The sequence below is a fragment of the Dromiciops gliroides genome, chromosome 6 (assembly GCF_019393635.1).
Source record: "Dromiciops gliroides isolate mDroGli1 chromosome 6, mDroGli1.pri, whole genome shotgun sequence".
NCBI classification, from domain to species: Eukaryota; Metazoa; Chordata; class Mammalia; order Microbiotheria; family Microbiotheriidae; genus Dromiciops; species Dromiciops gliroides.
The window spans coordinates 249,263,823-249,288,664 of NC_057866.1; the positions used below are offsets into that span (position 1 = coordinate 249,263,823).

General features: G+C 40.6%; 1 protein-coding gene across 1 annotated transcript in view; it reads left to right on the plus strand.

The window, feature by feature from the left end:
- Window positions 1-2,494: 2,494 nt before the first annotated feature.
- HSD17B11 (hydroxysteroid 17-beta dehydrogenase 11) overlaps window positions 2,495-24,842 on the plus strand; it is a 32,390-nt gene continuing 10,042 nt past the window's right edge. Inside the window, 9 exon segments of the mRNA XM_043972663.1 lie at window positions 2,495-2,953; window positions 2,955-3,006; window positions 3,009-3,070; window positions 7,299-7,406; window positions 15,337-15,390; window positions 15,392-15,426; window positions 15,428-15,467; window positions 18,592-18,698; window positions 21,817-21,954. Coding sequence (XP_043828598.1) covers window positions 2,861-2,953; window positions 2,955-3,006; window positions 3,009-3,070; window positions 7,299-7,406; window positions 15,337-15,390; window positions 15,392-15,426; window positions 15,428-15,467; window positions 18,592-18,698; window positions 21,817-21,954 — 689 coding nt within the window. The 5' untranslated portion in view covers window positions 2,495-2,860.

Below are 24,842 nucleotides of genomic sequence, written 5' to 3' on the forward strand. Positions count from 1 at the left end.
GGCATGGCACAGAGCATGGCTCTGAAATACCAATCTCCTCGAGCAGGAGACAGGCAGATACTTTTATAGAGGACCATGATGGTCTGATGAGGTGATCATCTGACTGTGGAAAGTTCCCTTATTGGGAGAGGACCATCCCCCACTGGTGGTGGCTGGGGGAAGTTGGGTGAAGGACAGCTCTGTATCTCTCAAGCCTTCTCTCTCCTCCTCATGCCACAAAGGCAACAGCCACACCCAATTCCATCTCTCTGAGGGGTTGGGGAAACTGGCTAGGTGTGTCTGTCCTTTGGTTTAGTTTCTCAAGAAGGTTCTTTTGATTCACCCCAGAGAACTTCTGGGGTACACTAGGCCTATAACGTTCCCTACTTTTCTATGTATAAGGAAAAGGGACGAAAATTCTTCTTCTGTAACTTCTTCAAGATGGGCAGGGTTGAAGAAATGGGGTAGGAGGGGGGAGTGGGGAAGGCCTGGTCTGGAGAGTTCGAGGAGATGTGAGTGAGGTCCAGTGGGTGGGGTGACATGCATAGGCATTGCCTCTAGCTGCCATGTGGTTGAAGCCTTGAGCCTGGATAGAACATACTTAAACAAAAATCTAAAAGAGTCACGGGCAAAAAAAAATCAAAAAGGACTTAAGCTGACAAGAGTGCATGTCAAATAAGTTGTTCTTAAAATATTTCTGGTTCGGTTAGAAACACTATTAGGATTAAAAAAAAAAAACTTGAAACAAAACGAATTATCAATCAGATGTTCCCAATTCGGTCAAATGTGCTTTACTCCATACACAAAACTTTCTGCCCATACCTCAGAAACTTATCAGATAAGGAGTGAAAGTGTAGCCGCTTTTTTCCAGCAGCTTTTTCTTCAGTGGAGGCTGGCAAGGCTTAATGCAAGACAGGGCATGGCCTGCTTTACCAGAGTTAAGTAATCAAACCAAACCACCAAAAAGCTGTTCTTAATTCAGTGCAATTCAGTGGTCAGACTAGAAAAATATTTTTTTCTTCGCAACTTTTACACTTTACAAATAATTTCCAATTTTAAACTATTCTACTCGAAAGATCTTAAGTGTAGCAGTAAACAGATCAACAACTGTGAGATAACTACAGGTTATTTCTTCTGGTCTATGCAGTGAACTAGTGAACTAAGACCCCATAAGCTAGGAATTTCTCACTGAGCTTTTTCTTGACATCATGCCCCAATAAGGGCCAAGGTGAAGACGGTAAAACCAGGAAGGGACGAAGGAATTTGTGATGCTCATGCATGCACATTAAAGGCAGTGTCAGCCTACTTTTTTTTTTTTTTTTGGTGGGGCAATGAGGGTTAAGTGACTTGCCCAGGGTCACACAGCTAGCAAGTGTCTGAGGTGAGATTTGAATTGAGGTCCTCCTAACTTCAGGGCTAGTGTTGTATCCACTGCAGCACCTAGCTGCCTGTATTCTCTTAGCACAGTGCTTAGCACATAGTAAATGCTTAATGAGTGTTTATTGATTGGCTGATTGATTTATTATATCATCATAGCCCATCTGTGAACACTGAAGATTTCTCCAGCTATTTAAGTTATTCTTTAAAGAATACTTTGTAATTGAATTTATATAAATAGTTTGTGCTTCCATAGATCAATCCTCAAGCATTTCTTATTTTGAATACTATCATCCTTTCTATCATTTCCTCTTGTATTTCATTTTCATTATGTAGAAATGCTGTTGATTTTTCTTTTTTTTCTTTTCTTTTCTTTCTTTTTTTGCGTGGGGCAATAAGGGTTAAGGGACTTACCCAGGGTCACACAACTAGTAAGTGACAAGTGTCTTAGGTAGGATTTGAATTCAGGTACTCCTGAATTCAGGGCCAGGCCACTGTGCTATCTAGCTGCCCCCAACACTATTGATTTTTGAAATTTTATTATGTAGCTCTACCACCACCTCCATTTGGTAGGAGCAAGCACTTCTAGGGGTCACTGTTGTAGAGGAGGAAGAGAGCTTCATGTTACAGTGGATTCTAGGGAAGCCCAAAGAGGCTATGTTCCTTACCCAAGGTCCCAGAGGGAGTAAATAACACCTCGGTTCTGTAACTCCTGGACAATTGCATTTTCCATTTTACCTCACTTCTCACTGGTTACTTACCCTTGAAAGGACAAAAATTTCTGTCCCAAACAAAGTTATTTATAGAAAACTTTAAAGACATTTAAATCTCATTTTTCTCAAAATGAAGAACCTATGACTTTGAATGCACTTAGATTTCACTAATTCAGGACAAGAGCTTCCTGAATAAAATGTCAGTCATCAACCTTCAAAGAAGGCTTTTTTTTTTAATAGTAAGGCAATTGGGGTTAAGTGATTTGCCCAGGGTCACACAGCTAGTAAGTGTCAAATGTCTAAGGTCGGATTTGAACTCAGGTCCTCCTGAATCCAGGGCCGGTGCTCTATCCACTGCGCCACCTAGCTGCCCCCAAAGAAGGCGTTTTGACCCAAAATGTTTTCCACTCGCGTTTCTTGGAAGTCACGGGAAGCGGTTGATCAAGACTGGAGAGAGTAAACAGCTCCCATCCCAGGATGGGTCCAGGAAGGGAGAAAAGGCTGAGTGAAAGCCCATCTCCGGCCGCACAAACCCCCTAGGACTGAGCACACACGAGAGCGCGAGGAAGCTTTGCTCAGCAGGACTTTGTCCCCTCCCTGGCGCGAGGAGCTAGCTGGTGAGCAGTCGGTCTGCATTGTCACCCGAGCCAATTGCAGAAGACCTCACAAAAGGCTGCCCTGCGGAAGGGCCGGAAGGAGCCTTTCTCCATCTGCCTTGTTTGTTTCTCTGATTGGGGAGCTTCCTAGCCCAAGGCGCTGATCCGCGGGCTGGAGAGCTCTTCGCAGCCAGAATGCACATCTCTTTGGAACTTCTTCTGCTTCTCCCCATCCTGATTTACTCCGCCCTAGAGTCTTTCGTGAAGTTTTTTATTCCTAAGAAGAGAAAAGGCAGTCAGTGGAGAAATTGTCCTTATCACTGGCGCGGGACAAGGAATTGGAGACTCACTGCCTATGAATTTGCCAAACTTAAAAGCAAACTGGTTCTTTGGGATATCAATAAGGTAATGGTACTGCTCTGTTTTTAAACCTTTCACAGGAATGAACCTCTTACAGGGTCCCGGTGAGGCAGGTACGTATGGAGCATTATTCCTATTGCACAGTTGGAAAAAGATAATATAGGGTCGACAAATCTGTTTATTTGAGGTCATGTGATAAACAGAGAAGCCATAATTCCTAGTTCTTAATCCAGGGCTCTGCCCACCAGTAATATGACACGATTTTATTCATCTGACTTCCTCCTCTCCTTACCCCCAGTTCCCTGTATCTGAACTCAAAGATCCTTTTAAAAAATCCTTCTTCATTCCACCCTCACCCCTGCCCAGGTGCAGGACTGAGAGGTGCCCCTCTCTTAATTATCTTGCCCCAGCTGCAGAATAAAGAACTTGGTCCTTAGGGTCATTAGTGTCTTTAATATAGATCTCCTTTGCTCACAGGTGCCAGGGAGCTCGCAGTAAGATTGACTAAGATTTTGTATGCCTGTGCTCTGAACTCTTCAGGCACTGGCTTTTCAGTCAGAGAAACTGGGTTCAACTTCCCTCCCTTGAGCTTACTGTGTGACCTTGAGCAAGTCACTTAATGTCTCGGTGCTTCCATTGCCTCTTCTGACAATGGGAGGGAGGAATGGGAAGACTGGTTTCTGAAGTCCTTTCTAAATCTAGATAAAACCCCTGAAATCCCATAAAATACAATGAAATACCTTTTGAATAAATTCCTGTTTGTGATTATTACTGATGAAAATAAAATAACCTTTCAAGATCATACCCCAAAGCAGACAGAGAAAGCCTAAGGCTGGCCTTCTTTCAGAATCTTTCTCCTCAGCCATTTTGTTAACTGCTTTGACTACCAGAACCAATAAATATTTGTGGGTCATGGTGTTTGGTGGCTATGTTGTTCCCCATGCCCTAGTGGAGATCCGGGTTTAGGATAAGAGACCCTGTCCATCCCTACTTTCAGGTGACCATTCAAGCTCACTAAGGGGTTCTAGACCACACATTAAGACCTGGTACATTACTCGCCCCTTCTGAGCTCAGCCTCTGGGCTGCTGTGATGGGGTGAGAGTATGATAATTCCCACTTTAAAGTGGGACTAGGTGATCCCAAACAAGATTTGAGGCAACTTTTAAATTTCACCCACTTGGGGAGGATGGCTATCTACCCAATCAAAATGCATTCATCTGAGGGAATCTGTAGTTGGATTTGTTTCACTGATATGGCTTTGAAGTCATGAAAACAAGTTTAGGGAGAGGTTAGTGACCCATGATAATGAACTGCCTGAGACCTCTTCTGTCATCTAATCCAACTCATCTTTTACAGAAAGGGCAACTTCAAGGAACATTAAGTGACAACTACAAAGGAGCACATAAGCCAAACTGAAATTCAAGCCTAGGTCCTCTGTCTAACTTCAGATTCATTGTCCTATCCTGGGCATCACAGTGATTAGTACTATCCACTTGGCCAATGTTCACTCATTACAATTTAGTCAATTTTCACTGTTTTCTAAAATAACATCTTTTCAGGCAGTTATAAGATATTGAGTGAATTAACAGTATTTTTGGCACTCGACAATTATTAAAACATCCTTTCAAAAACTACTGTGTTGGCTTAAATATAACTGACCTCAACCTTAACAGATATGACTTTCTTTTTTTTTCTTTGGGGCAGTGAGAGTTAAGTGACTTGCCCAGGGTCACACAGCTAGTAAGTGTCAGTGTCTGAGGCCAGATTTGAACTCAGGTCCTCCTGAATCCAGGGACAGTGCTTTACCCACTTCACCACCTAGCTGCCCCCAGATTATGACTTTATAAAAAAATAAAAGAGAAGTCTTAAAAATTGCTGAAATGTAGACTATCCTATGAATACTTTGTATAAGCTGTTAAGAGGAAATAACAGTCCCATAAAACATTTTGTTTTCTGAAACTGATGCTGGAACTGTCTAAGGCAGATGCTGTAACTGAAATAAACTTTCAGCCATTGTGTCTTTTATTTGTTTTGTTTGTTTGTTTGTTTTGGGGTTTTTTGGTTTTTTTGGTGGGGCAATTGGGGTTAAGTGACTTGCCCAGGGTCACACAGCTAGTAAGTTTCAAGTGTCTGAGGCCGGATTTGAACTCAGGTACTCCTAAATCCAGGGCCAGCGCTTTAACCACTGCACCATCTAGCTGCCCCGCATTGTGTCTTTTATCACATATTTTGCTCTCTAAAAGTTCCAGAGCCTAATCTAAAACAGTAGATCTCAAACTTTTTGGAATAGTATAGTAGAAAACTTCTTATATTGAATTGCTTGCATTCATGGGTGAGGGGGGGGGGCAGCCCTCGGGGTAGGAAGAGAATTTGGAACACAAAGTTTTAAAAATTGGATGTTGAAAATTGTTTTGGGGGAAAATAAAATTAGAAATAAATGAAAAAATATAGTGGAAAACGGTAAACAAAATTTGGGGGGAAATTCTTATAGTAAAATTTTTTTATACTAAACTAATAGTTTTATACTAATAGTTTTAACTATAGTTCAAATTATATAGAACTAATTTTTTAAGATTTTTTTTTACAAATCATAATTTTATTCTAAATCTAACAACATACTACTCTGTAAGTACCATTTTTTGCCATGGAAATATGTCTCGAAATATTTTTCCCCCTTTGACTTATATAGAGTTGAGTTACTTGAGGTAACTCAGGGGATGGAATGGTGAGGGTCAAAAAGAACTTAGGACAGAAAGCTCTGAGCTACAGAAAAACTGCCTGTGTCCTTAGTCCTTAGTCCTTAGTACATTGCTTGGAACAAAGTAGGTGTTAGTATGTGTTGCTGACTGATTTATTGATTAGTAGAGGGAGTTTACTCACAGCCCTTAAATCAGAGAAATCACAGTTTAGGAATATAGGATCAGAGATGAAGAACTTGAAGAAACCTTAGAGGTCAGCTAGTCCAACCTAAATTAAATTATTTGCCCAGAATACTACAAGTAATAAGTGTCAGGACCAGGATTCAAACCCAGCTCTTCCGATTGCAAACTCAGCACTGTACTGTTCCTGGAAAACAGCTTTTAAAAATAATCTAATAACATGGATAGAAATTATATTTTTAAAAATACCAATCATTTAAAGTGCATACTGCCAGGATAATTCAACAATCAACTGTTCTTGCTACATTTGGGGGCATAATCATTGATTTAGTGCCATTAAAAAGCCAACGTTTCAGTAATGTCATCAAGTTTGGCCATTTCCAATGGCTCACCATTATGTGTGGCTGATACAGATGGTAAAGTGGGTGAGTTCGCAGGGTGTACGTTCAAATGTCCTTCTTTGTAGAACTCTTTGGATCACTTCAAGGAACTCAGAGTTTTCTGAAATTCATTTTGAATAAATTTCTAAAGACATTTCAGTTCTAAAGGAAGTATTTCCAAAAAGATTTTTAAAAGCTTAAGTAATTTAATTTCCTTTATCCTCACTCTTCCCTGGCCCTTCCCTCTACACAATTCATTTTCTTTACCTTCCCTGAGGCACGATTTGCAAGATATCTTTAGATCTCTCCAACATAATTCAATTTAATTCACTGAGCATGAACTAAACATCTACTATGTGTAAGGGTACTGGTACTAGGTTGGGGATTCAGAGATTAAAAAAAGAAAACAATCCCTGACCTCTTGAGGTCCAAGTCTACAAGGTGGGGCTTGGTAAACAAGTACACAGATAAGTAATTGCTGAAACTGTACAAGAGGGATGGAGTCATTTCAGGAGGGAGAAGAGCAGCAACTACTAGTTTGATCAGAAAAGACCTTACTTAGGAGATGCTACTTGAGCTGAGCAAGGTTTGGCATTCTAAGGGGCAGAGGTGAGGAAGGGAGTGTATCCCAGGCATAGGGGCAGACTGTACAAAGGTACCAGGAGGAAACTGGAGTGTATTCTATGGGAAACAGTAAGCAGATGAGGTTGGCAGGGACGTAAGCTATGTAGGGGAGTAAAATTCAGTTAGCCTGGAAAGGTAAGCTAGAGTCAGATTGTAAAGGCCCTTAAATACCAAACAGGAGTTTTGTAGCCATAAGCAATATGTTGGATTACTTTGCTAAGCTTCCATTCTACATTCTTAATAAAGTTAAATTTTTTTTAATGATATTTAAAAATCTTTTAAGATTGCTAACCCCATTTAAATAAAATTATTAACTTAATTTTCAATTGTCAAAATAAAATGCGGTTGTAATTTAAATTCTAGCCTCACCCATTTTGTCTTTGATTACAGCATGGCATTGAGGAGACAGCTGCAGAATGCAGAAAATTGGGCGCAAGAGCTCATGCCTACGTCGTAGACTGCAGTAACAGAGAAGACATTTACAATTATTCAAAGAAGGTAATAATTCAAATTAATATAGATGACTGAACTGTCTAAGATAGATTGGCTGGTCTGTTTGCAACATAGATAGATATCTGATCTGGGATCTAGGCCACCTTAATCTCTCTAAGGGAGATTTCTATTTCCACACTTGTGGAGAGTCAGAGAAGTCCATGGATGTACTCCTAGTAAGTTTCCTACCGTTAGTGGGAAATTAACAGGCAGAATCTAAGACATTTTTGGCTGAGTGATCCTTTAAGCGCCTGTCTCTGTGAGGGGTATTAGACTAGAATTATATCTCTATTACTCTGTGTGTGTGTGTGTGTGTCTTTGTGTGTGTATGTAGTCTAGGGGTGTAATGTTCTTTTGCGTTTTCAAAATAAAAGGTCTCTGTGCACAAGGGAGTCACTTTGCTCTGTCCCACAAAACTGTCTACATAAGAGATGTATATTGAGTTGTATATTAAACACCTTTCTTCAAGCAGAGATGGGAAAATTATATAGATTAGGGTAGATGATATAATACACAAGAGCAAATCTCCACTCAACCAACGAGAGAATGTCAATGTAGACACCAAGAATCAAGGGATCTATTCCCCGTGTGTGTAGCCATTCCGAAGTTCAAGGTTCGCCTCTCATTTGTCTCTTCATTGAAGTCTCTTCAAACTGAAGCATCTTTGCTGTATCGGAGATCTCTCAGTCAATCAGGAACGCTCAGAGAACTCTGAAATAGATACTAGATACCAGACCCAAGCCAGCAGGGTGTTATGGAAGCATTAAATCTTTAAGTTTAAAAGTTGTAAAGCACCTAAGACATCTTTTAGCCCAACTGTTCTCATTTTACAAATGAAGAAACTGAGAAGCAATTGGATTTGTGGAAGATCATACACATACAGGGCTGTATGGGGTGTTCAAGGAGAACTAGCACCTCTGGTGAGAGGGCTTGCTGAGCTCTTTTCAGGGCTGCTCATCCACCTTTGGTAACCACCTGTCACCCAACTCTCATGTGTGGTGCTAAGCAGCTGTAGCATGTGCAACAGCCACACTCCAGTAAAACTGTCTTGGCAGATGGGCTAAATGACATTGAGGTAACCAATGAGCCTCAAACCTTTCAGTGAGTTAGGGGGGCATCTACCCCAAGCATGTGAGACTTCCCCTGGTGGAATGGCAAATGAGAAGTTTGTCCCCACAGCCATGAAGGTGGCTGAAGCATTTGTGCATCAAAGATGCCAAGGTTATATCCACTGTATCTCAGATCACATCAAGTCGTTTCAAACCTTTGTCCCACCACTGGACTTTGTGACACTGGAAGAGTGTGGCTGATACTTTGTGCAGCTCTGCCTCACTTAAATCCAATTCACACCTGAGTCAAAACATCACCTGTGGTGTTACAGGTCCTCTGAAAATGAAGGACAAACAACAATACCACAGACAGACTAGAATACAGATCTCTTGGTGACTAGTTCAGTTCTCTTTCTCCTGCACAATGCCGAATATCTCAGAACCCCTTTGTGCTACTCGTACAGGAGAGAAAGGATGGGTCTGTTACACCAAGCTTTTATTGTGGATAATTCTATTTTAAGGAAATAAGTTAACTCAAAAGATGCAGTCCTGTGTAATAATGAGTCACATTGTACAGGATGTCACTCTGCATAAATATGTATATATGTATATGTTTTTACAAGTTAAATTCCTAACTGTAAAGACCAATTCTAATAAACTCATTATGTAAGATCATGTTTCTGGTGAATGTTATCAACTGTAATAGTTGTGTGAACTGTTCTCCTTTGTTGATTAAAGTTTACTATTGGATTTATTTCTGAGAGAGAGAGAGGCGCACCATTCATGGTTTTTTACATGTTTTATGCATTTTATGTTACTTTCCACAGCTGACTGTTTAGGATTAAGGAGTATTAAAGTGAGGTGGAAGGCTTGAGATTGTCAAATGATGTCATCTGATTTTTATAAACGAGGAGATTGTGACCAGAGAGGGAGGTAATTTGTCTGAGATCACACAGGTAGGACATGGCAGAGCCAGGGTATGAAGGCAGAGTCTTTATGCTCCAGATTCAGTGATGTTTCTTTCCACTACATCTCACTGCCATGCTTATAGTTTTTTTAAATAACAGAACTATTGACAGACCCTTAATTATTAACTTTGTGAATATTAAAACCTCTTACATGAATTATTAAAGCATAAGCTTTTCTAGGTAGGATCATTTGCCATCTAGTTGAGTGTTTTTCTCCTTGTACTGAACACTTTTAAAAACGTTTTTGATGAATATATTTCTAAAATGTTTCATAATGTGTGTATACATATATATGACTTCTTTTTTTAATTAATTAATTTATTTATTTTTGGTGAAGCAATTGGGGTTAAGTGACTTGCCCAGGGTCACACAGCTAGTAAGTGTTAAGTGTCTGAAGCCAGATTTGAACTCAGGTACTCCTGAATCCAGGGCTAGTGCTTTATCCCCTGTGCCATCTAGCTGCTCCTATCTGTGACTTCTTAAATAGATTATATTTGTATTTATGATTCTGGGTCATCATGGTGGATATTTATTGTTGTGTTAGAGATGCAGCTGTAGATACAAATATAGATGGCCAAGGGGCTAGTGCTAAATTACTAGTATTGTAATTGAACAACTGCCTACAATGAATTTTTTTTTTTTTTGGTGAGGCAATTGGGGTTAAGTGACTTGCCCAGAGTCACACAGCTAGTAAGTGTTAAGTGTCTGAAGCCAGATTTGAACTCAGGTACTCCTGAATCCAGGGCTAGTGCTTTATCCCCTGTGCCATCTAGCTGCTCCTATATGTGACTTCTTAAATAGATTATATTGTATTTATGATTCTGGGTCATCATGGTGGATATTTATTGTTGTGTTAGAGATGCAGCTGTAGAGTCACACAGCTAGTAAGTGTTAAGTGTCTGAAGCCAGATTTGAACTCAGGTACTCCTGAATCCAGGGCTAGTGCTTTATCCCCTGTGCCATCTAGCTGCTCCTATATGTGACTTCTTAAATAGATTATATTTGTATTTATGATTCTGGGTCATCATGGTGGATATTTATTGTTGTGTTAGAGATGCAGCTGTAGAGTCACACAGCTAGTAAGTGTTAAGTGTCTGAAGCCAGATTTGAACTCAGGTACTCCTGACTCTAGGGCCGGTGCTCTATTCACTGCGCCACCTAGCTGCCCCTACAATGAATATTTGCCCAAGCCCACTGAGCTATTCTGATTGGCATGCCTTCGGCCCCTAGAAAACTATTCCAAGTTTACAGTTCTTTGTGAATGCATGCATGAATGCCTTTAAGATCTTTGAGAGAGATTCTTCTGTTTGCCTCCTTCCCCTTCACCATTTCCTGTACACACACACACACACACACACACACACACACACACACGGAGTTTGTCCTAGAAGGTGACTTCAAGGATAATATGATTGAATGGAGCTGTCTTTTCTTCCCCCTAGATCTCAGAGCTGTTTGATTATCTGTCTCTGAACAGGGGTCTCTTCCTTTCCCATTGTCAAGTATTTGTTGCTCACTGCTTGCAGTTGCTTCTTTAATGTCCACCAGCCACCATCATATTGCTTCCAACAAGTCTAATCTTTACCACTAATCTTTCCCTCATTTATTCTTTTTTTTTAATTAGGCAATTGGGGTTAAGTGACTTGCGCAGGTGTCACACAGCTAGTAAGTGTTAAGTGTCTGAGGTCGGATTTGAAACTCAGGTCCTCCTGACTCCAGGGCCGGTGCTCTATCCACTGCGCCCACCTAGCTGCCCTTCCCTCATTTATTCTTTATAGAATAGATTTTCTCCTTTCTTATTTCTTTGACTGTTCCTTACTTTCCCCAAACTTTCTGGATAAAGACTGGCTTTCTAATGAGACCATATAAACAGAAGGAGCCATATATAACCCTACAATATGACATGAATATAATAAATGATAATGATGATGACTATATTAACTTTACAGTATTATATATACTATGTAGTAGCAATTAGTACAGAATAATGTTTAACACCTTCCTCCCCTGTCTGTCTTTCACCTGATGGAAAACTCTTCCAAGTTTAAGGTTGTATGCATGAAAAAGCATTTATTAAGGACCTGCCATGGATAGGTCAGATACCCTCCCAAGTACCAGTAAGTAAGCCAGTCCCTGCCCTCAAGGATCTTACATTCTAATAGTGGGAGCTAACACATGGTGTCAAGGGAGGAGATTTTGGCAGAGGGTAAAAGAGGGATTGTGAGCAGAAACCATCAGGGCCTTTCCAGAAGCGATGGTTGATTTTATATATTGCTCTTAGAATAAGAGGGAGAAAGGCAGAGTGTGATGGCAGGAGAGTTGCACGGTTGGTTGACAAGATGAAATGCAAGATTCCTGGTTGCTCCTGCTTTCTGGTGGCTGGTCCTTGCTAGTTATGAGGTGTTTGGGCGAGGTGACTGAGTGAAAAGTCCCTATCTCTATACTCCATCCAGGGTAAAAGAGTATTTTTTTTTTTGGTGAGGCAATTGAGGTTAAGTGACTTGCCTAGGGTCCACACAGCTAGTACATGTTAAGTGTCTGAGGCTGGATTTGAACTCAAGGTCTTCCTGACTCACGGGCTGTGTTCTATAAAAGAGCTTTTAAGGTAAACGTTATCACTCTCCCCCAGGGAGCTGGTGGGGGTCTGGTCTCTAGAGTTCAGATCTGGGAGGGGCTATTCCAGATTGAAGGTCGACAGCAGCAGCAACAAGCATTTAAGTGCTTATCGTGTGTCAGGCACTGTGTATGCTAAGTTCTGGACAAGTAGAAGGGCAGCTAGGTGGTGCAGTAGATAAAGCACTGGCCCTGGATCCAGGAGTACCTGAGTTCAAATCTGGCCTCAGACACTTGACACTTACTAGCTGTGTGACCCTGGGCAAGTCATTTAACCCCCATTGCCCCGCAAAAAAAAAAAAAGAAAGAAAGAAAAGATACAAGGAGAAAGAAAGATAGTCAGGGCAGCTAGGTGACACAGTGAATAGAGCACCAGTCCTGGATTCAGGAGGACCTGAGTTCAAATCTGGCCTCAGACACTTGACACTTAACTAGCTGTGTGACCCTGGGCAAGTCACTTAACCCTCATTGCCCCACAAAAACAAAACAAAGCAAAACAACAACAACAAAAAAAAGATAGATGCCAAGGTACCTAGATAGACTCTGGTTTCTTGATGGATTTTCTGGATCAACAACCACTCAAAACAACCAACCACTCAAAACCATAGCTTATGAGCCCAGACCAATGTGTTTCTTTACTAAAAGACCCACAGTTCAGATCAAAGCACATTTCATCAAACTATAAATCAAAAATGAAATAAGTGACACAGAAAAACCCCTCCCCCATGCATACAGAGGTTACCGCACTAACAAGGGATACATGTGAGGTCAGGGAGCAGGTGGCCAAGGCATTTAACAATACAGGGTCACTGAGAACCTGCGAGGATAGGGCAATGGCTCTTTTTACTGAGCGTTTCTCTCCTGGAAATATCAGGTTTTTTGTTTTCCTTTTGCTGATCACTTCTGTCTATCAGTCATAAGCTTGCAGTCCTGGGAACTATCTAGAGTTCATTGGTCGTAGGTATATATATATTTTTTAAGTGAGGCAATGGGGGTTAAGTGACTTGCCCAGGGTCACACAACTAGTAAGTGTTAAGTGTCTGAGGCTGGATTTGAACTCAGGTACTCCTGACTCCAGGGCCAGTGCTCTATCCACTGCATGCACCACCTAGCTGCCCTCTGTAGGCGTATTTTTACAAATTTAATTTTCAAGATTTTTCTTTTTTTTTATCTTGAATTTGACAAACAGACCAAATTTAACCTTTCCAACCTAGCACAGTACCTGGAATATAGTATTTGCTTAATAAAAATTTGCTCATTTGATTGGAGTTAACACTAAAAAACCCTAAGTCTTTTGTTCTCCAACCGTACCCATTCTTGAGAAGTTGAGTTTTTGAACTTACGTTTGAGACTTTATAATTATCCCTATTAAATTTTGTTGTCACATTTACCCCAGTACTGCTTTAACCTGTCAAGGCCTTTGTAAGTCCTTTTTTTTTTTTTTAATAGCTTTTTTTTTTTTTAGTGAGGCAATTGGGGTTAAGTGACTTGCCCAGGGTCACACAGCTAGTAAGTGTTAAGTGTCTGAGGCCGGATTTGAACTCAGGTACTCCTGACTCCAGGGCCAGTGCTTTATCCACTGTGTCACCTAGCCGCCCCAAGCCCTTGTAAGTCTTGACTGGCATAAAATGACTTAGCTCCCTCGGTGTCATTTGCACATTTAGTAAGTATCTGTACAATTAATTTTTTAAAAAATAATGAACAGCATTGGAATCAAGCACAAATTCTTGGGGCACTCAATAAGGCCTCCTGTCAAGTTTACATCAAACTCTTAATGACTGGTCTGTATCTGGTCCACATCTCTATTCTATATGAGATATTAAAGTATCTTGAGTGCTTTACTAAAATCTAAGTAAAAATACATCTACAGATTATTTTAATCTACCAGTTGTTTCATCCTTTTTTTAAAAGGGGAAATGATAAGTTGGGCATAGCCTGCCTTTGATGAAGCTGGGCTAGGTCTTTTAAATTGTCCCCCCTTTTGCTGGATGTTCACTACTCTTTAATGATGCATTCTAGAATTTTGCCATCAATCAAAGTCAAGTTTATCAGACCTAGGGCTTTGCGGGACTGTTCTCTCTCCATTTTTGACATGTGGAGGACATTTGTCCATCTTTTTTTTTTTTTTTTTGCGGGGCACTGAGGGTTAAGTGACTTGCCCAGGGTCACACAGCTAGTAAGTGTCAAGCGTCTGAGGCCAGATTTGAACTCAGGTCCTCCTGAATCCAGGGCCAGTGCTTTATCACTGTGCCACTTAGCTGCCCCCATTTTCCATATCTTTTGACTGTCGCTGACAATGGCTCAACAATCCCATCCTCTACTTTTTTCAGTGCCTAAGAATGGAGTTCATCTGGTTCAGATGACTTGAATCCATTAAGGATCACTCAGTGCTTTCCTTGCTTGTCTTTACTATTAACTCCCTTGTAGCCGTTTTCATTCTGTCACTTTTGGTGGGCAGCTCATTTTCCCAGAAAGAGAAATTGGAAGCAGACTAAGAGGTGAACCTGTCTTTGTTGTCGTTATCCTAAACACCTCAAGAAACCAACCAGTGTCCTGGTCCCTTCTTTGTTTCTTTTCTTTCCTATATAAAGAAAAAGCTCCTCTTTTGTTGCTCCTTAGTTTCCCTCTCCATTTTTGGCTCATTGTGAGCTCTCGGGCTCTGAACTTATTCCCTACTTAACTGTGCCATATTTTATATTCATCCTTTATTGAACATTTTATATACATATCAGAACACTAAAAGGATTATATATGTAAACCGTATGTCACCATTTCATACAACTTGATTTTTAAAACTTATATAATGCCTTTCACATGCTGCTTTCCAGAATGCCCTCCTTACCTGTGTTTCCTGCTAATACTTTTCTTTGCATTTTAAAAATTGTTCCAATAGCCCCTCTTTTTCTATAGCTTTACTATAGATGATCTTCTTTCTCCTCTAAGCATCTCCCCTCATATTAAAACATTGCAGGGAAGTGGGGAGTACCTTGTAACAAACATAGGCAAGGAAAATAAAGATAGCATCATAAACTGGTGATATTTTTAACATCTGGAAAAAAAAATTAATTCTAGAGCTACTGTTTTGCTAATCATTCTATCTAAGCCTATGTTTAATAGATTTTAAATTTATTTTTGACAATTTATTTATTTATGGCAAGGCAACGAGGAGTTAAGTGACTTGCCCAGGGTACAACAGCTAGGAAACGTAAGTGTCTGAGGTCAGATTTGAACTCAGGTCCTCCTGAATCCAGGGTCACTGCCCTGTTAATAGTTTATTAATAAACTTTCATTTACTTAATTTAAAAGGTGAAAGCAGAAGTAGGAGATGTTAGCATCTTGGTGAATAACGCTGGTGTAGTCTTATACATCAGATTATTTTGCCACTCAAGACCCTCGATCGAAAAAACTTTGAAGTCAATGTTCTGGCTCACTTTGGGGTAAGTACAGTTTATTTTATAAAATCATCGCATTTGAAATAAGGCCAGACTTAGAAGGGCATTTGAGAAAGAGAACAGGATCTAGTCAGGTACTGAGTCCACAATCAGGCTTCTTTTCAGTTTGATACAGCCACAGTTTAGAAGTTTCAGCATATTCTAGGCTAGCTACTTAATGCTGAATTTCTATAGGGATAGGAGAGAGAAAACAAGAGCAAATAAACCCTGTCCCCAAAGGGCTTACATCTACTAAATTTCACTCCACCACATATACAGGTAAGTAAATATAAATATAGCACATGCTTATCTCATTGAGTGGGGGGGGGGACAAGAAGACCTACCTCCACCCCTTCAGGGTTCTATGGGTTTTCTAGAAATGATTTCTAATACTGGAGCTCATGAAACCCCACTATTTAGCTTCCTTCTCATGAATTATCAGCTGAGAAACAATTTTGTCATCAGCCTTATGTAGTTCCCCCTCCACCCCTCCCACTAGCTGATCAATTTATTTAGTTAGGCTATCAGAAGCTGATAAATTGGGTCAATGACCAAAGACCAGAGTGGGGGCTGACCGGGTTTTTTTTTTTAAACTTGGGTGTGACTTAGTTACTTTTAAAAGGATTATTTACTAAAGTAGTATAGTAAAAGCAACTGCTATGTAATATCCTCTCCCTTTATGGCCCCACACCCCTCAAAAATCTTTGGCTCTCCCACAAGTACAGAATCCAAGGGAAAGTTGACTCAGTTTTGGAGAACACAGATGGCAAAGGGAATGACTCATGTTTCCTAGCTGTTGCAAGTGCTTCCCTTCCCCCACCCCCCATAGTGATTCAGGAAGTTCCCCCTAGACACGATGTAGTTTCTTTGCTGTGCTCCTCATGGAGCCATGAATGATGTCCTTGGCTTCCAAAACAGATGGTGCTTTGGGCTGTAGAGTGTTTGCCACTAGGAAACCAATGGGAAGGTGGAAAGCCCCAAAGCCTTCATCCTTCAAACTTGTAAGGTTCTCCTCAGGCCAAAAGAGGGGGCAAAAGTAGGATAGAGAATGGGGGGAGGAGAGAGGGAGGGAAAAAAGAAAGGAAATAAGCATTTTTAAGTGCCCCACTATGTGCCAGGCACTGTGCTAAGTACTTTACCAATATTATTTCACTTGGTCCTCACAGTAACCCCATGAGGTAAGCACCATCATCTCCATTTTACAGATGGAAACTGGAACAAACAGAAGTTATATGACTTGCCCAGAATCGCTTAGCTAGTCAATGCCTGAGGCATATTTGAACTCAGGTACTTCCAGTGCTACCCATCTGCAAAGAGGGGTAGGGGGGGAAACAAGTGAAGATACCGAGGCCCAAGACTGGAGCTGAGGCTGTTCCTTCACACCTTTCTCTGTGTTCTTTATTTCTTTATTATTTTCTTTTTCTGGCAGAGCAAGGAGAGTTAAGTGACTTGCCCAGGGTCACACAGCTAGTAAGTGTCAAGTGTCTTTGAACTCAAGTCCTCCTGAATCCAGGACCAGTGCTTTATCCACTGTGCCACCTAGCTGCCCCCCCCCTCCCCCTCTTCCCCCCCCCCTTAACAGAATACCATGATTGCTCCAATCTTTCAAATAATTAGTTCTCAACTAGTTTACTATTTTTATAGATGACCCCTAGGGTATGACTAAGTTTCTTCAACCAATCTGAACATAATTCTTGTGTAATTCAAGTTCTAATGCCTTTTCATACTTAATCTAAAGCCTGTGACTGATTATTTTTTATTAAAACTCAAACTCGTGATTGATTGAGATATAGTCATTTTGGGGCAGCTAGGTGGCACAGTGGATAGAGCACCAGCCCTGGAGTCAGGAGGACCTTAGTTCAAATCCGACCTCAGACACTTGATACTTACTAGCTGTGTGACCCTGGGCAAGTCACTTAACCGCAATTGTCTCACTAGAGAGAGAGAGAGAGAGAGAGAGAGAGAGAGAGATCTTGTTAAGATATGAGGGCATCTTTTTTTTCATATAAATATTTTATTATTTTCCAGTTACATTTAGAGATAGTTTTCAACATTTGTTTTTATAAGATTTCTAGTTTCAAATTTTTCTCCCTCCCTCCCCCCTCCCCAAGACAGCAAGTAATCTGATATAGGTTAAATGTGTACAATCACATTAAACATATTTCTGCATTAGTCAGGTATTCAGGCATCTTCAGAGAAGATGTTAAGACAAGTGAGATAACTTGATTGATTTAATCAATTACCTCCACCTTTTCCCAAAATATATGCAAAGTAGATAGTCTTTTTGGAGGGGGAAGCATTAATAACTGAGAGGATAAGGAAAGGCAGAACTGGGATTTCAAGAAATGCAGGTACAGCAGCGAAATAGAGAGTAATGCATCTTTGTTAGTGTCATTTCTATCGCATTTCTATTGATTTAAGCATATCTATTTCTGATGTTCAGCTTTTTTGTGGTAAGAACTTTATCTTCTGTATTCTTGGTAGCAATGGCTGCCAAAGAGGGGGAAGATGCAGCCCCTGCAGAGGTCAGGCTCTTGGATGATTATTTAAGGGACAGAACTGGAGGAGGGGGGTCGGGTATTTCTGGGGTGTGTAGGTAGCAGTTGGTGATGGTTGGAATAGCAGCCTCATCTCATCAAGTTTTGCTTTCCGGAATGGTGTCTGTGGGGGGTGGAGCTGGAAGCTGGGCTGGGGGTGTAGGACCTTCATTCCAAGGGCTCTTCAGTTCAGGGCCCTGGACTATCTCTATTGGCATATGGGGTAGACAATAATTGAGGTGATAGGTTTGTTTCACACTCCTAGAAAAAGGGATACCATGCCCATGCTTTCTTCCTCAAAACAGTATATTCCTTCAGTTAGGCTGGCTTATCTGGAATTGACTAAGTCTCAGGCAGGATTTTAATCTGCCTTAGTGGGAGTTTCCACATTAAGAATTGTCACAATCCTTCACATATTTACATAGCAAGTTTGGGGTAACTTTGTTTTGTTGTGTTTTTTAGGGTTTGGGGGGGTAACTTTTAAAAGTTTTATCATTGCTTTTTCAAATTTCTACAAATGTGTTATGAATAGATGATAACAATACCTTTTTTCCTTAAAAAAAACCCAACGACCTGACCAAAATGATTTCAAGACTTCAAAAGCATTCCTCCCGGCAATGATGAAGAATAATCATGGCCATATTGTAACAGTGGCTTCTTCTGCAGGACATACTGTGACCCCCTTCTTATTGGCTTATTGGTATGTTAATAACTCACTTTCCTCATTTTGGTTTTATTTCTTGTTTCTTGTCTGTTGTTTCCCCAATTAGTTAACAAAGAGTATCTTGGGACAGCTAGGTGGCACAGTGGATAGAGCACCGGCCCTGGATTCAGGAGGACCTGAGTTCAAATCTGGCCTCAGACACTTGACACTTAACTAGCTATGTGACCCTGGGCAGGTCACTTAACCCCAATTGCCTCACCAAAAAGGAAAAAAAATAAAGAGTATCTTTATTGTTAATGGTTATTAGATGGCTAACTTTGAGAAGTGCCAATCACATAAAACCATTTTTATCATTGGTATTAATATATGTGTAAATCCTTTTTAGGTTCCCCTAATAGAATCCTAGCAATGTGTGAAAAGGTAATGATGCATTTCCAAATCAGTCAGATCTCATATTTCTTATCCCTTTCAACATGGTTGAATCACAAGCAAGCAGATGGCTATTTGTACCATCAACATTGTTCTTTGCTCCCAAGAAAGTCCTGGTGAAGTGAGCCATCCAGTAAACATGTGGGGTACAGATTTCGAGGCTCCTACATTCCAGTGTATGGTACTGTAGTTACATTCAAGGAGGGAAGTAGTGAATGCACATCCACTCATCAAGGGCAAGCTGGGGTAGTTCTCCTTGCTACTTTGAATGACAAGGCCATCTCTCTATCAGCCCTACTATGGCTGCTACTCAGGTGGTTGTGGTGGTGGTGGTTGTTTGTCCTTCACTCTTTTTTGTTTGTTTTTGTTGTTTTTGTTTTTGCTGAGGCAGTTGAGGTTAAGTGACTTACCCAGGGTCACACCGCTAATAAGCATCAAGTGTCTGAGACCGGATTTGAACTCAGGTACTCCTGAATCCAGGGCTGGTGCTTTATCCACTGCGCCACCTAGCCTCCCCCTGTCCTTCACTCTTGAAGAGGACCATGACATCGAGGTGATGTCATGACTTGCACTGAATTGGATTTAAATTAGGGAGGACTACTCAAGTGATAGGAATAAAAAAATAACCAAATGTAAGGCCATGGAATGGGGCTTGAGCTCCCTGCTTTCTCTTTGTTTCAGGAACTAACATTCTGACTCATAATGTCAGAAATTAAAAACTGCAGGAAGAACATTAATAGAGTGGGAGGTGCACATTTCCTGAGCCAACCCAACTTCCTTTACTAAGGAGGCATTTCCAAATGTGATCTGAAAATACTTTGAAATTTTTTAGCAAGTTTTTGATCAAGTCCTGCCCTACTTGAATTGACCTTTAGTTTGCTGAAACAAAGACACAGAGATTAAGGAAGGACCACTGGAAGAGAGAGTTGTAGCTGGGTCCCTGGCTAAAGTGAACAATTTTTTTAGCCTTCTAAACATACCCCCAATGAGCCACCTATGTTGAGGAGCTCCCAAGATTGGAGCCAGTGAGCCTGCATTAAGTCCCCTTTGGTAGGTGCCCTGTATTCCCTCCCTGACAGTGAGTCAGCCTTGGAGATATTTGTCTTGAACAGCAACAACAACAACAAAATCAAGGCTAAATATTTTTGTTTATTATCTTCCCAAATGGCTTTTCTCGTGTTTCTCTTTGCAATTATGTCATACTGGGATTTACCTCCAGCAGGGCTTTGAAGACTGAGAAGCACCATTTTCACATTTCTCCCATGTAAATAGCCCAACACAAAAAAAGATATCTAATCCTAGATTCTTCGAGACATCAGTTTAGACTCATGTCTGCACCATCAAGTTCTCGTGGCTATATCATGGTGTGCAGGAAGGGAAGTAGTATGTAAGAAAACTGGAGAGATATGAAGGGGCAACGAAAGACCATCACCCATCATACCTGCAGCTTATGTGCCAGCCTTTACTGAAGATAAAGATGAGGAAGAGAAATTCTGGAGAGCCATCGCCCTCCAAATTAAAGCAACATGGATATTTGAGGGCTCAAGTGCAAAAGATGAGTACATGAAAAGACAGAAGCCTCCTACTTTCCTATGATGAATACTTCTTCGGGAAGACAAGGAACCGAAACAAATACCAAATAACATAACTCAAAATGAATCTGATCATATTCTAACACAACGGGTAGTTGCTGATGTGGCAGTAATTTTTTTTTTTTTAAAAAGCTGTCTGTAAATAAGCCAGTCACAGAGTAAGATAAAACATGATAAAAACCCACGCCAAATTTGAAGGATAAAAATTATATATTGCCTGCAATTGAGTCAGCTCCAACTCAACCAGTTTAAACAAGCTATTGATGCGGAGCAGCTAGGTGGCGCAGTGGATAAAGCACCAGGCTTGGATTCAGGAGTACCTGAGTTCAAATCCTGCCTCAGACACTTGACACTTACTAGCTGTGCGACCCTGGGCAAGTCACTTAACCCCCTTGGCCCTGCCAAAAAAAACAAAAACAAAAACAAGCTATTGATGCCACATGCAAAAATAAAAAAGAGAGAAATGGATAAAGCAACATACATCAATACAGAATGACATTTTCTCCTAGAGAAATTTAGTCAATATAAATCATTCACTACATTAAGGAGACCAAAAGAACTTAGACACTGCCTCGTCCAGAAAACATTGCTTATGAAGCAAAGAGATATTTCATCTGGGGTTAACATTGATTTAGAATACAGTCTTATTTGTAAAATCTGACAGAGAAGGAAGATAGAAGATTATGTGAAGTATCATCCTCATTTTTTCTTGGGGGGGGAGGCAAAATTAAGTGACTTGCCCAGGGTCCCAGAGCTAGTAAGTGTCTGAGGCTGAATTTGAACTCAGTTCCTCCTGGATTCAGGGCCAATGCTTTATCCACTGCGCCACCTAGCTGCCCATTATGATTTGTACCACTGAAGAGACTATACATGACTGAATTTTTAAAAGGGAATGGGATGGGGCGGCTAGGTGATGCAATGGATAGAGCACCAGCCCTGGATTCAGGAGGACCTGAGTTCAAATTCAACCTCAGACACTTGACACTTACTAGCTATGTGACCCTGGGCAAGTCACTTCACCCCAATTGCCTCACCCAAAAATTAAAAAAAAAAAAAAGGGAATGGGATGTCACAGAAATGGATGAGAGATGGTCAAGGTTAAAACTGTTCCTTTTATGTCTTTTCCTCATCAGTTCAAGCAAATTTGCTGCTGTTGGATTTCATAGAGCTCTTACTATGGAAATAGCTGCCTTAGGAAAACATGGAATCAAAACATCATGCCTCTGTCCTTACTTCATAAACACAGGCTTCATCAAAAATCCAACTTCTAGGTAAGTTTAAACTAAGAGAAGGTAAGAAAAAATAAATTGGAAGTTGCTCTGACCATCAGCTTCATGGGTAACATCCAAGGCAAACTTTGTATCACATAGGAGGACAGGGGACATGGGCAAAAAGAGAGCTCAGAGGGACAGTTAGGTGGCACAGTGGATAAAGCATCGACCCTGTATTCAGGAGGGCCTGAGTTCAAATCCAGCCTCAGACACTTGGCACTTACTAGCTGTGTGACTCTAGGCAAGTCACTTAATCCCAATTGCCTCACCAAAGAGAGAGAGAGAGAGAGAGAGAGAGAGAGAGAGAGAGAGAGAGAGCGAGCACGAGAGCACGCTCAGATATGGATATCATGTGACAGGTGAATTGGTGACCATATCTTCTTTCCCCATTGGAAGGTGGAAGTTCATACCACAGATGGGTTCCAGGTTGAATTCCTTCTCTTGCCCATGTATGTAGCAGGTTTGGGTCTAATTTTCAAGTCCTATTTGTTCCTTACATTCTTCCTCAGTTCTTAGCAATTTTGGCAAAATATTTCTCAATCAAAGGAACAATATGTTTGACCTTGTCAGAGATAAGGCAAGCTCTATCTGGAACACACCATTATTGCAACCAACCCTAAAGAGAGATGGTGAGGGGGGTGAAGAGGTGCTTCCTGGGAGTCCAGAAAAAGACTGAAGCAATAATATTAACAATAACAACAGCAACAATAATAGCATGGCATGGTTGTTTTTTCAAAGTGTTTTCCATGAGCTCTTTCCTTTAATCCTCAAGCATCACACACACACACACACACACACACACACACACCTGCCGTGATCCGAAAGTCCCATTTGAAGCAAGGAAGGATGAAGGACTGGCTCTGAAAGAGACTAGTTACAATCTACCCAGATTGAATGACCTTAGTCCTTTCTCTAAAGGTCTCTCATTTGAGCCCTCTAACATAAATCTATATGTTTTACAACTTAGCCTCAGGCTAGTCCTCACCATGATCATTTATCATTCATATTTTCCAGTAGTTATAGACACTTAGAGCTTGCTTGAGCCGAAGTTCTGTCTTTGATATAAAATAATGGGATACAATCCAACCATATGATGTAAAGCATAGAATTGTGCTGTATTAAAATAGATTATCTTAACTCATATTTGCTTAACAGAAACGATATAACAAGTCTTAAAAACAGAGATGAATGCCTACATTAATCAACTGTCTTTCTTTTTTTCCCTTCTAACACAAAGGAGCTCTTACTAGGCCCACACAGGGAATTGGGTTCTGTGTTCTCTCCCTTATCTATATCCAGATATGCAGTTTGGACTAATTTTAGTCTTGAGAAATTTAGCTTCTAATAGGGAGGGAGGAGAACGTGCTATTCTCATATTCTTGGATTTGTTAAACCTATTAGCCCAGTGCCCCAGAAAAAAAAATTACTTATGGCTTAAGTTATGACTTACACTTGGATTTTTTCAGAAGGAGGGAGTAAAAGACTACTCAATTGTTCAAAGTGAATCAGGTATGGAACAGGTAATAGGTAATTCTTTTGTATATAGACAAAAAAGAAATGCTAAATATCGGATAATAGATTTTGAGCTATAAAAGACTTTAGCAGGGATCAACACCAACCCTCTCATTGTAGAAATTACAAAAATGTGGCACAGACAGGTGTCAGAGACAGGATCTGAATTTAGGTCATCCAGATTCCACATCCAGCAGCAGTCACTGTGCCACAAAAAGCACTCATATACTTACATGTGTGTGTGTGTGTGTGTGTCTGTGTGTACTGAGAACTGTTTTGGAATTAAGACAAGAAAAAAACTGTCATTTAAAAAGAATACACAACTCACAATTTAAGAAAAACTTGCTCTTGTTCTTATAAGCCAAGATGGGGCGAGAGAACAGTTGGCTAACAGAGTACGTCTTTAATGCCAGTAGGGTATCCTCATATAGACAATTTCTAGCTGAAACAGAAAGAAGAAAATGGAGAAGTAACTATCAAGAGCGGTTATACTAAATTACAAATTATTGCAACATAAAAATAACGAAAGTCACTAAATTGTCTTAGCCAGGAAACACTTGATTTCTTTGCCAAGAAAAGAGGCAGAAAAGCCAACGGCAACACCAGCTTAAAAACACAATCATTTTCAATTATTACAGAGAAAACGAATGGAAAATTTTGAGCAATATTGTGTCACAAGACCACAAAAGCAGCTGGAGGAGAAAAACTTCTAAAGGAAGCTCGGCATGAAGCCAGGCTAAGTCAAATTATCCCAAGAACAGTTACAGATGAACCAGGAGAAAGGAAAAATACATATGGAATGGAACATATTTTCCAGTGTTCCTATAGCGATCTATCTTATCTTCATGGATTACAGTGGAATCCTCTTATTCATACTCTATTACAGAGTCCCCAATGTACCATGAGAGTTATGAGGATGAACAGCAGGGCCCAATCAAATAAAGAGAGAAATGAGGCAGCTAGGCGGTGCAGTAGATAAAGCACTGGCCCTGGATTCAGGAGGACCTGAGTTCAAATGCAGCCTCAAACACTTGACACTTACTAGCTGTGTGACCTTGGGCAAGTCACTTAACCCTCATTTCCCCCCCCCCACACACACACACTATACACACACACACACACACACACACATACATACGAAACCCATGCTGGAGGCAACAAGATAAAATTCAGAGATTTATTTTCTAATTCTTTTGGGAGGGGGTGGGCAATGAGGGTTAAGTGACTTGCCCAGGGTCACATAGCTAGTGTCAAGTGTCAGAGGCTGGATTTGAACCCAGGTCCTTCTGAATCCAGGGCTGGTGTTTTATCCACTGCGCCACCTAGCTTCCCCCCAGAGATTTATTTTCAAAGTATCTAAAACATGAAAAAATTCT